The following is a 12,378-nucleotide window of genomic DNA, read 5'->3' on the forward strand; positions in this document are numbered from 1 at the left end:
CCTCAGCTCTTCAGCTCAAGGCTAGCACTCTACCACTTGAGCCACAGTGCCACTTCCGGCTTTTTTTCTTTTTGCTTATGTGGTGCTGGGGAATCTAACCCAGGGCCTCAGGCATGCAAGGCAAGTGCTCTACCACTGAGCCACCTTCCCAGCCCCACAAATTCGTTTTTCTTTAACGTTGAGATGAACTATTTTGAGCTACCTTCCTTTCTTTCTTTCTTTTCTTCTTTCCTTCATTCCTTCCTTTCTTCCTTCCTTTTCTTCTATCTTTCTTTCTTTCTTTGTTTTCTTTTTAGTCAGTCTTGAACTCAAGGCCTGGGAGTGCTATCCCTGAACATTTTTTTTTTTTTTACCAGTCCTGGGGCTTGAACTCAGGGTCTGGGCACTGTCCCTGAGCCTCTCTGCTCAAGGCTAGCACTCTACCACTCGAGCCACAGCACCACTTCTGGCCTTTTCTGTTTATATGGTCCTGAGGAATCGAACCCAGGGCTTCATGCATGCTAGGCAAGCACTCTGCCACTGAGCCACATTCCCAGCCCCTATCCCTGAACTTTTTGGCTTAAGACTAGCACTCTACCACTTTGAGCCACAGTGTCACTTCTAGTTTTCTGATGGTTAATTGGAGGTAAGGATCTCATGGACTTTCCTTCCCTGGCTGGCTTTGAACCATGAGATCTGAGGATCTCAGCCTCCTGTGCAGCTAGGATTATAGGCATGAGTCACCAGTGCCTGGATATATCATATTTCTTTCTTTTTTTTAATTTTAATTTTTTTGTCAGTCCTAGGGCTTGAACTTAGCACCTGGACACTGTCCCTAAGTTTCTTTTGCTCAAGGCTAGCACTCTATCATTTGAGCCACAGTGCTACTTCTGGCTCTTTCTGTGTATGTGGTACTGAGGAATCAAACCCAGGGCTTCATGAATGCTAGGCAAGCACTCTACTACTAAGCCACCTTCCCAGTCCCCCATATTTCTTTTTAATAGGTCTGTTCTTTTGGTCTGGGCACACACTTTCTCTGACACCTCACTCATCCGTTTGGGAGGGACCTGAATTGGCACGTTATCAGTTGTGGAAGGACTGCTGAGATTATCTAGTTCACATGTTAGATGTCCTATGTGGGGAAACTGAGGCCCAGGGTGTGAATAGGCTTATCCACAGTCATACTGGAAACCAGCGATTCCTAAACCTCACCTGGGGCCTCAGGCATGTTTCTAAAGGGCCTCAGTCTCTGCACCAGCCTGCCACAGGACCTGGTGTTGATAAAAAAAATCACAGCTAGATTGACAATGTGCGGCTCACATGTGTGAGACCCTGAAAGCAAGCCAGGCCTTGAATGCTCACATACCCCACCCAGTGGACACTTGGCCTGGGGTGACAGGTGAGAGGGAGCGAAGGGCAGCTGGGCGGGCACAGCGCCAGCCAGTGGGTGTGCCCAGGATCCTCCCTCTCATCTCCAGGTCTCACCCAGGTCTGGTCTTGGTACTTCCTTCCACAGGTCAGGAAAACAGTTCCCGTGTAGAGAATGAAAGGGACCCGCTGGCAGTACACTCGGCTGGTAAGGGGCGCAGCTCTGGTGAGGTCTGGAAGTGAGGGAGACCCTGATCTCTAGCAAGAAGGGAAATGGGCTAGGGTGGAGGTGGGAGGGGGCTTTGCCCTCAAAAGTTCCTCCCTGTTGGCCAGGAGTTTAGAGCAAAGACTAGCTCAGGAACCTGGGGCTTGAGGCTCTGGCCCCGCGCTCCTTCAGGGGGGTGGGGTGGGGGAGGAGACAAGCCATTGTCTGTTCCCTGCCAGAGGGTCCTCCAGAGAGCACCCCTCCTTATATCTGAATTGGGAAATAGAGGAGGCCAGAAAAGGGGCTCCTATGCGTTTCTCTTGCTCAGAGAGCTCTCTCCTTCCTGCAAGGAGCCTGGAGTCATTGGGGGCATTGCACATATGTGTACTCACCTGTGAACTCACACACACACACACACACACACACACACACACATGCTGATACATGGTAGAAGTTTAGGTGAGTGGCCACACAGCACTCATGCCCACTGAGACACATATATTGACCCCCCCAACACCCATGTAGCAGGCAAATTTATACTGAATGTACACCTCCTCACATGGATTTGCCTACACAACTCTATTTCAAGCCAGCACACAATCTGAACAGACAGCCTCGCCTTTGACCACATGCACTGTCCACTGGCGGAAGGCCAGCTTCCCTGGATAGTGGAGAAATCAGGAGGATCCTGTCTCACACCCATCCTCCTAGCTACTCAGGAGCCTGAGGAACATGGTTTGAGACCAGCCCAGGCAGGAAAGTCTGTGAGACTCTCCTCTCTCCTCGACAACTAAAGAAAACTGGAAATGGTGCTGTGGCTCAAGTAGTAGAGCACTAGCCTTGAGCAAAAAGCAGCTCAGGGATGGTGCTCAGGCCCTGAGTTCAAGCCCCAGAACTGATACAGCAAAACGAAAGAATCCTAATTTAGGATTCTGGGAGAATTAGGAGCTCTACCACTGCACACACGCCTGCTCATGAAGTTCCACAGCGTCGGGGGATTGCTATTGTCATTATGTCATGTACTGATACAGGGCTGCAGCGTCCAGGCCTGGGCTGCCTTCTGCCCTGCCTGGTGCCCAGCTTAGAGCATGACACCTGGTACCTTAACCTAGGCGCAGAGCCAACAGGCACAGACTGCAAGTGAGCAGAGCGCAGCACCCCACCTGAGTAGCGCAGTGGGTGGGGCACTTTGAGGGGCAGGATGGGGTTCCTCCCCAGCCCTTTCTTTGGCTGGCAGGGGCTAGGAGAAAGCAGGCTGTGGGCAGGACAGAGTCCTGTCTGTGACTAGCTTGGGAACTTTGCAGCTACCCCGGCCTGGGCTGGACTTTCAGGTGCCTGGACAGAGACTTTGGGGTTTTGTGAGATGGTTTCGATCTGTCCCCCAACAGACCTCTGTGTTTTTGCAGCCCACTCACATGGAGGATGCCCTGTCTGGGGAAGAGAGCGAGAGGGAAGAGGAGGAGGAAGACAAGAAGGAGGAAGCAGAGGCAGCCCCCAGCCCTGGGCCTGCAGACCCCATGGAACCTCAGCTGACAGAAACCAGCCAGGTCCTGGGTGCCTCAGAGATTAGGCAGGTTCGGGCCCTGCCCACGTGCCAAGACTTTAGCCCTGAGTCTCTTCTCTACACTAGCCACACCCAGGGGCACGGGGTCATAGTTGATCTGTCCCCAGCTCAGTGTCCCCTGTGACAAATGTCCTCTTCTGTATAGACTTCCCTGTCCTTCCTGGTCATCTGGCCCAGCAGCATAATGCCATCTGCACTGGGCTAGGGTTTGAGGACAGAAGTGAGAGCCCTGGGGATCTAGAGCCAGAGCTGGGCTTGGGGGCCCAGAAAAGGGGCTCAGCATTTCTTCTATTCTCTGGCCTCTGGGAAGCTGGTGAGCAAGGGGAGAGTCCTGAGACCCATTGTGGGTTGGATTCCTGTCTCTGCCACTTCTTCTCTACCTCCCTGAGCCTCAGTTCTCCTCATCTGTAAAATGGGCTATTGCTGCTGGACACAGGCAAGTGATCCCCTCACTAACCTCCACCCCTGCCTCCAGCTCAGCTTCCACCTACCCCCAAGAGTCGCTGGCAGCCCCTGGAACCTGGTTTTCTGCACATCAAGGGACGGTTTCAGTCTTCGGAGCCTGTACCGGCAGATGGAGGGCCACAGTGGGCCAGTGCTGCTGCTGCTCAGGGACCAGGATGGGCAGGTGAGCCGCTGCGCTGGAGCTCTGCACTCGCAGCCAGACCGGTGCCAGGGGAGGAAGGCAGAGGCTACAGACCGAGTCACAACCACAGACAGGCCCTGACACTGCACCACCGGAGCCTGGTGCTCATGCATTCCTGTGTTCATGTGTTCCCTATGTGTAATAGAACAAGACCAACCTAGAGAGTGACCCAGCCTCTGGGAGCTGAGGTCTGCCTCTGTGTGTGTGTGTGTGTGTGTGTGTGTGTGTGTGTGAAGCATTTAGCAAAATGCTACTTAGTACGAAGGGAAAAAAACTGAACCCATAACTGCTTGGAAGGGGGAGGGTAGGTTCCAGTAGGAAGGGAGGCTGGTAGAGAGGGCGAATTAGGATGAATATGGACCAAAGAGCGTTTTTGTTTGTCAGTCATGGGGCTTGAGTTCTGGGCCTAGATGCTGTCATTAAGCTTCTTTTGCTCAAGGCTAGTGCTCTACCACTTGAGCCACAGCTCTATTTATGGCTTTTTCTGAGTAGTTTATTGGAGATGAGTCTCAGGGACTTTTCTGCCCAGGCTGGCTTTCGACCATGATCCTCAGATCTCAGCCTCCCAAGCAGCTAGGATTATGTACCACAGTTTTTTTTTTGCATTATGAAATAGAACAATGAATGAAACCTGGAAAGTGTTTTAAGAAGAGAAGGGGGAAAGGGTGCTAGGAGTGAGTTTGATTGGGATACCTTGTTTACATGTATGGAAATGACAACTAATGTATGCTAAACAAGCAACCTGCCACCTTACCCTTGGAAAGCACAAGAACTATGGAGGGATTTTTGTTCACTTGTTGTTGTTGCTGTGTTGTTTTGAGTCAGAGTCTTACTATTCAATCCAGGCTGACTTTGAACTCAAGGTCCTCCTGCCTCAGCATCCCAAGTGCTGGGATTACAGGTGTATACCACATAGCCAGCTCTTCTGGAGGTATTTTATACAGGTGATCTGCACTTCAGTGATCAGTATGTGTTCTGAAAACATCCCCCACACTGGTGGGAGAAGAATAGAATGCAGTGGGTAAGAAGGGAAGCAGATTGGCGGAGGAAGCCACAGGCGGCTCCACTATTTTACAAGAGGAATTGGTTTTTGTTGTTGTTGTTGTTTTTTTTTATTTTTGTCTGTTGGTTGTAGAGCTTGAACTCGGCCTGGGTGCTGTCCCTCAGCTCTTCAGCTCAAGATGAGCACTCTACTTGAGCCACAGCGCCACTTCCAGTGTTCTGGTGGTTAATTGGAGATAAGAGTCTCATGGACGTTCCTGCCCTGGCTGGCTTTGAACTGTGATCCTCAGATCTCAGCCTCCTGAGCAGCTAGGATTACAGGCATGAGCCACCTGCACCCAGCTTACAAGGAGAAGTCTGAGGACTGGGACCATAGCTGGAGTATTTGAACAGCTACCAACCAAGTTTGAGATCTTGAGTTGAAACCCTAATACTGAAAACAAAACTAAACAGAAAACAACCACCTTATGACAGCTATGCCTGAAGCCCAGGCATGGCTCTCTAGGCAGAAGCTGTGGGAGCTGGTTTCTGATGCCAGTGTGTGGAAGGAACATGTTCAAGCTGGGAGGGAGCTCAGAGACCCCAGATATAGGAGCTGTCCCAAAATGCCATGGAAGAGGCCTGGAAGCTCACTCTTCCCTCAGAGCCCCCTCAGTGGGAGCACACAACTGACCAAGAGGGAGCTTCTCCTAATATACCCCCAAAGGCTGCTCCCCGAGGCCCTCAGTCCCCACAGTGATCTCACCTGTGCTGCTCGGCACCGTTTATCATGCTGAAGATCCACAGCCCGTCTTCCCACAGGGGGAAGATGGCAAAGCCAGTTAGTGAAATATGAGGTAGGCAAGGAACCTGATGTGGACCCCTAGCTTTTCTCTCTCAGATCTCAGCCTCTTGAGGAGCAAGGATGACAGGCATGAGCTTCCTAGCTTTCCTCTCTAACACAGAGTATGAACAGCATTCCCAGGATAGCTGGGGGACATGGCAATGGGCTGAGAACTAGATAAGACCATGGACTTACTGTTAGTTCTCTGGTGGTGGTTCCTATAATGCTTACATTAGAGAATATTCTCATTCGTAAGAGCTAAACGGTTCAGAGATGAAGGGTCATCAAATCAGCTGCTTGCTTTCAAATAGGTCAGAGAAATACATAGAGAGAACCAGCACAGAGCACATGGCTGGCTGCACAGCTGCTGAGTGCATGGGCAGTGATCTCTGCTTTGAACTATATGTTTGAAATTGATCAAGAAAAATGAGGGAAGCTGGGGTGTGTGGTGCATGCGTGTAACCCCAGCACTGGGAGGCTCAGACAGCATAGTAAGTTTGAGGCTAGCCTGGGCTGTATAGCCAGACCCTATCACAAACAAACAAATCAAAGCCACTGGTGGCTCATCCCTGTAACCCTAGCTCATGCCTGTAATCCTAGCTACTCAAAAGGCTGAGATCTGAGGATCTGAGACTTTTATCTACCATTAAGCACCAGAAAACCAGAAGTGGTGCTGTAGCTCAAAGTAGTAGAGCACTTACCTTGAGCAAAACAGCTCAGAGATAGCATCCAGGCTTTGAGTTCAAGTCCCATGACTAACCAAAAAAAAAAAAAAAAGTGAGAGGAAGCAGCTTCTAAAGCATGTTTAGCACCAGTGGCTTAGGCCTATAATCCAAAGCTACTCAGGAGGCTGAGATCCTAGTCCAGAGGCTCCATTTTCACTTAACTAGCAAAAGAGCCAGGCTAAAGGCATGGTTGAAGTGACAGCAGTGAGCAAGAAAGCAAAGACAGAGCAAGTGAACCTGAGTTCAAGTCCCTGTATTGGCATAAATAAACAAATAAAGTCCCAGATGTTTCCAGAGGCTCTCTGAGGAAAAATCTGAACAATGGTATTAGGATGCCAGATGATGTTAGAAATGGCTGAGGATGTTGGAGTGTGAGGGTGGCTCACGCCTGTAATCCTATCTGCTCAGGAGGCTGAGATCTGAGGATCACAGTTCAAAGCCAGCCCAGGCAAGAAAATCTGTGTGAGACTCTGATCTCCAATAAACCACTCAGAAAACTGGAAATGGCGCTGTGGCTCAAGCAGTAGAGTGCTCACCTTGAGCTGAAGAGCTGAGGGACAGCGTGTAGGCCCAGAGTTCAAGCCCCACGACCAACCAAAAAAAAAAAAAGAAAAGGAAAAAAAAAGAATAAAGACATTAAAGGACAGATATCAATTGGAAAGGAACTTAGCAAGGTAAACTTTATTTCTGCAGAAGCTTGTGCCATCAGCCAAAAATCTGCCTAGCAAGCACCCCGAGCAGGCAGGGGGCTCCCTTTTTAAACCTGAATACAGCAGGCTCCACCCCTCTGCTCGGATTGGCTGAATACAATCTGCTCAGATTGGCTAATTTGAAGAGGGTAAGATGTATTTACATAAAGTGACCACTAAAAGACTGAGATAAGCCAGGCACCTGTGGCCCATGCCTGTAATCTTAGCTATCAGGAGGCTGAGATCTGAGAAATTATGGTTCAAAGTCAGCCTGGGCAAGAGTCTGTGAGACTTATCTCCAATTAACCACCAGAAAACCAAAACTGGCTCAAAGTGGTAGAGCTCCAGCCTTGAGTGGAAAAAGCTCAGGGACAATGCCTAGGCCCTGAGTTCAAGCTCAATGACTGACAAAAGAAAGAAAGAAACAAATAAAAAAAACCTTTGAGGTAAGATTAAAAGTGCATGAGCAACCTCAAAACAATCTGAGGTATGTCTTAATTACTCTTCCATTTTGGAACAACCAGTTAAGACAAAACTTTGTTTCAAAAACTCTTCCTTGGGCTGGGAAGGTAGCTCAGTGGTAGAGTGCTTGCCTTGCATGCATGAGGCCCTGGGTTCGATTCCTCAGCACCACATAAGAAAAGAAAAAAAAGCTGGAAGTGGTGCTGTGGCTCAAGTGGTAGAGTGCTAGCCTTGAGTTGAAGAGCTGAGGGACAATGCCCAGGCCCAGAGTTCAGGCCCCACAACCAGACCAAAAAAAAAAAACAACAAACTCTTCCTTATCCCAAAACATTTCCTCTTGCCCTTTTCTATACTTGCTGATATTGTCTTAGCAGAACAATCAACAAAAACCAAGCTATCACACTGAAGAAAGGGCCTGGGCACTGTTTCTGAGCTTCTTTGGTTCAAAGCTAGTACTCTACCATTTGTGCCACAACTCCACTCCCTCTCCCCCTTATTTTTGGTAATGTATTGGAGCTAAGAGCCTCATGGACTTTCCTGCTTGGGCTGGTTTTGAACTGCTATCCTCAGATCACAGCCTTCTGAGTAGGATTATAGGCATGAGTGATTGGCACCCAGCCAAAGCAAGAATTTTTAAGCAACCCACCTTGATAGAAAAGACAGCTTTTGGACTAGGAAGGTGGCTCAGTGGTAGAGTGCTTGCCTTGCATGTATGAGATTCTGGGTTTGATTCCTCAGCCCTACATAAGCAGAAAAAGTTGGAAGTGGCACTGTGGCTCAAGTGGTAGAGCACTAGCCTTGAGCTGAAGAGCTGAGGGACAGTGCCCAGGCCCAGAGTTCAGGCCCCACAACCCACAAAAAAAAAAAAAAAGAAAAGAAAAGAAAGAAAGAAAAGACTGTTTTTCTCACCAGGGCGGTAGCCAAGATACCACAGGAAATCATCTTGACTTTGGGGAACACATGGCTCAAGTGGCAAAGTACCTCCCTAGCAACTGTGAGGCCTTGAATTCTAATGCCAGTACCATAAAAAAAAAAGTCATCTTCAAGAAGAAGATGGTTTTAGTTGGCTTTCTTCCTGCTTGTCTACAGCCTCTAGTTTTTCTAGGATTGCTTGTATATTGCAAATGTTATTTTGTGTTTGGGAATGAAGAAGAGGGTGAGGGCCCCTGCTGGAGGACCACGGTGGTGGTGGTGGGGGGGAGGGGTTGCCTGTCCCTGGCTCTGCCCTCCAGGCTGCAGGCAACATCTGGGAGTCTGGAGAGCACCACCGGCTTCCCAGAAATCCACATCGCCTGTGCTTTGTAGATGTTCGGCGCCTTCTCCTCCTCCACGCTCCGGCTCAGCAAAGGCTTCTACGGCACGGGGGAGACATTCCTCTTCACCTTCTCCCCACAGCTGAAGGTGAGGTGGGAGGGGCGGGATACAGCCGCCTCAGGTCACAACACATCTCTGCACAGGGACTGCATCAGGGCTGAGCGCCCCAGTGCCATGGCTGCCATCTTTAGATGTCCCTGGCTGAGAAGGGGAGGGATGTTCTTCTCAGATGCAGGCTGGAAAGACACGATGGTCCAAGCACAGGACACTCCCAGGGCAAGCTGCCAGGAGGACATGTCCAGTGGCATCTTACCAAGCACAGGGTGTGAAAGAGAGAGATGTCACATGGTCCCCGCACTGTGGGACAGGAAGTCTCAGCTGCTTGGTAGAGCAGGACAGCTGGGCCGAGGTAGGCTGGGCCAGGACAAGGCTTGTGAGTTTCAAGGTGGCCATTTCCACACCACATTCTGCATCATAGCTCCTCAGCCAGGAGGGCTTGGGGCCCCAGCGTCCACCGAGCTGGGTGAGCAGAGGTAGAGCAGGACAAGGGCTGCAGAACTGAGGCTGGATGGGAGCAAAGGAAGCCCCAGGGGGAGGAGAGAAAGAGGATCTTGATGGTGGAAAGGTCTCCCCAAGGGCAAAGACTTGGGACAGAGACAGCTTGAGCAGTGTGTGAGAGAACGGGGTACAGATGGCAGAGAGGGACAGTGAAATAGATTGTAGGGACTCCTACACATCCCTGGAGAGGGAGACAAGTCCTAGACCAGAAACCCTCTGAAGGTAGAAAGGAAGAGGCTCATTAGACAAGGAGACTCGGAAATCTCTCTGGGGTGACACTGGGACCAACAGGTAAGAAGTGGCCTTGAGGGGCAGGGGTGTCAGTAAGTGAAAAGGTCCTGGGGCAGGAAGGAGTCAGGTGTCCCAGGGATAGAAAGGCCAGTGCATCTCAAGTGCTGTAAGTTGGAGGAGAGTGCAGAGAGAAAAGCAGGAATGAGTGCAGGCAGGGGTGCTAGGGCTGCCTAAGGACTGGACTGTATCCCTCTTGTATGGAGCCATGGGAGGCCTTAGGGAGAAGACTGACAGTGACCTGGGGTTGGAATAGTCACTGTGTCACAGTATGGAGATGGGCAAGGCAGACAGCGGGAGCAAGACCAGCTGGGAGGCTGTGGTCCAGGCAAGAGGTGGATGAGGGCAAGGGGGGAGGGGACCGGCAGGACAGGGATGGTGGAAGTTGGCAGGCCGGCTTGGTGACATCCTGGGAAGGATGGGAACTTAATGGCAGCAGCCATCCCAACTCCTGACCTGGACTCTTTTCCTGTCTCCAACTGTGGAAGCAGGAAGTCTCCAAGGTTTCCAGAGGGCACTGAGAGGCTGTGAGCTCCATGGAGACTAAAGAAATCGCAAGGGCCACAAGCCAATCTCAAAGGTCCAGCCTTCCTGTTGTTCTCCGGGGCTTTGGTCGTTCCCTGTACAACGCTGCCACCTAGCGGCTCAATGTCAGACTGCAGGGGACGTTACTGGCAGAGACACAGAGCCTTTCTCTTGTACCCTAAGGTCTTCAAGTGGACTGGAAGCAACTCCTTCTTTGTCAAAGGGGATTTGGATTTACTGATGATGGGCAGCAGCAGGTGCGTATCTCTGTCCTCCTGGGTTTTATCCCCAGTGGGTATGGCTGGTCTGGGTGGAAAGGGAGGCTGGCAGTTTGCCTTTAGGCCAGCATCTCAGCCCAGTTCTTCCTCCAGCCCTGAGAACCCTAGGCCCAGCCTAGGGCTGAGGAGAATGACTGCATGAACTTCCCTAGCCAAAGGCTTTATGGCTGGCCATGGCTTAGTTTGAACTGATGTGGTGAGATGAAGCTAGAGACGCACCCAGCAGCCTTCCTCCAGGAAACTGCATTAGAGGAGGCATCTGCCCAGCTTGGCCTCTGTGTATGTGGAAAGTTAAAAAAAAAAAAAAAGAAGTCTGGGGCTGGGAATGTGGTTTAGTGGTAGAGTGCTTAGTGCTTGCCTAGCATGCACGAAGTCCTGGGTTCAATTCCTCAGTACCACATAAATAGAAAAGGCTGGAAGTGCTACTGTGGTTCAAGTGGTAGAGTGCTAGCTAGCCTTGAGCCAAAGAAGCTCGAGGACAGCGTCCAGGCCCCAAGTTCAAGCCCCAGGACAGACGAAGCCAGGTGTCAGTGCTTATGCCTGTAAATCCTCACTACTAGGAGGCTGAGATCTAAGGATCGTGGTTCAAAACTAGCTCCGGCAAAAGAGTCCATGAGACTCGTATTTCTAAGTAACCAGCAAAAAAAAAAAAAAAAAAGCTGGAAGTGGAGCTGTGGCTGCATTGGTAAAGCACTAGCTTTGAGCAAAGCAGCTCAGAGACAGTGTCCAGGCTGAGTTCAAGCCCTAGTGCTAGCACGCACACACACACACACACACACACACACACACACACACACATCTATTCTTATCCCTGGCATGACCTTCAAATCCAGGAACATTAAGTCATACCCTGGGGGCAAAGGTGCAAGCCCAAGAATGAGCAGCCTCTGTTGAGAGGCGCCTGGCAGGGTGGCCAGGCCTGATGTGTAATAACTGATTTCCTGGTTCCCACCTGGGTTTTCTATGAAATTTGGGAATTAGTATGTTCCAGATGTTCCCAAACTGGGCTTTGAGTCCACAGCCTGTGGAGTCCTCCAAATGTAGGGCATATTAGCTTAAGGAATGATGAGGAAATCCAGGCTACCTGACGGGCAGCCCAGGGCTGCTCAGGGTGGGAGCCACAAGACTTCCTCTTCTCCTCAGTGGCCAGTTTGGGCTGTGGTTAGACGGAGACTTGTATCGTGGGGGAAGCCACCCGTGTGCGACCTTCAACAATGAGGTGCTGGCCCGGCAGGAGCAGTTCTGCATCAAGGAGCTGGAGGCCTGGGTTCTGAGCTGACAGCCTGGGAGGCAGACTCCAGGGTGCCGTCAGGCCTGCCTGCTTGAGCAGCCATGCTCATCTGAAACAAGACGACGAAGAAACTTTGAGGTGACTGAGGACAGACAGAGCCCTGTGGCCTGGGACAGGCACAGGCCAGGACTCTTCTGGAGTTGACTTGGAAGGAGAAAGAAGCACAGAGTCCTTCATGGAAAGTTCCTTTATAGGAATATGACAGCGAATACATGTTTATTTGTAGAAAATCCTGACATGAAATTTAAAATTGCCTAAAATTCAACCCTTATAAACTAACATTTTCACGTATGTCTTTCCAAACAATTTCCCATAGAGACACACATGTGCGCACGCTCACGCTTGGTATTTTTTAGGTATTACTTTCACTTAATAAAGACTGCAACAGCATCATTCCTTCTCTTGCCTTGCTGCATGTTCTAGAACATAGATGCACGGGGGCATCAATGCCACATGCACACGGGTCCATGACTTGATTTTGTGCGAAAGCTATGAAACCATTTGGGCTCAGGAGCTGAACTCTGCAGATGGAGCCTCAGGAGGTGGAGGAGAGACCTGTTTTCAGGCACAGCGGAGCCCCCCACCTTCCCCGGCAGGCCAACGTCTGTCTGCCTCTGGCTGAAAGGACAATGCTGTCACTCTGGAGTTGCGTGGGGCCCTT

At 50.6% G+C, this 12,378-nt stretch overlaps 1 protein-coding gene across 10 annotated transcripts in view; it reads left to right on the forward strand.

Moving 5' to 3' along the window:
* Tldc2 (TBC/LysM-associated domain containing 2) overlaps positions 1-11,762 on the forward strand; it is a 14,184-nt gene extending 2,422 nt beyond the window's left edge. For 2 of the 10 annotated variants that reach the window (XM_013010861.1, XM_013010860.1), the window contains exons 2-5: positions 1,496-1,555; positions 2,959-3,126; positions 3,592-3,744; positions 8,769-10,006. In XM_013010861.1, coding sequence (XP_012866315.1) covers positions 1,523-1,555; positions 2,959-3,126; positions 3,592-3,744; positions 8,769-9,314 — 900 coding nt within the window. In that variant the 5' untranslated portion in view covers positions 1,496-1,522 and the 3' untranslated portion in view covers positions 9,315-10,006. Of the gene's footprint in view, positions 1-1,495; positions 1,556-2,958; positions 3,127-3,591; positions 3,745-8,695; positions 10,007-10,331; positions 10,794-11,569 lie in introns of those variants that run through there. The other 8 variants (XM_013010864.1, XM_013010863.1, XM_013010869.1 and 5 more) reach the window with 7 other exon arrangements.
* Positions 11,763-12,378: the final 616 nt, after the last annotated feature.

This window comes from Dipodomys ordii, unplaced genomic scaffold (assembly GCF_000151885.1).
Source record: "Dipodomys ordii isolate 6190 unplaced genomic scaffold, Dord_2.0 Scaffold13, whole genome shotgun sequence".
Classification (NCBI taxonomy): domain Eukaryota; kingdom Metazoa; phylum Chordata; class Mammalia; order Rodentia; family Heteromyidae; genus Dipodomys; species Dipodomys ordii.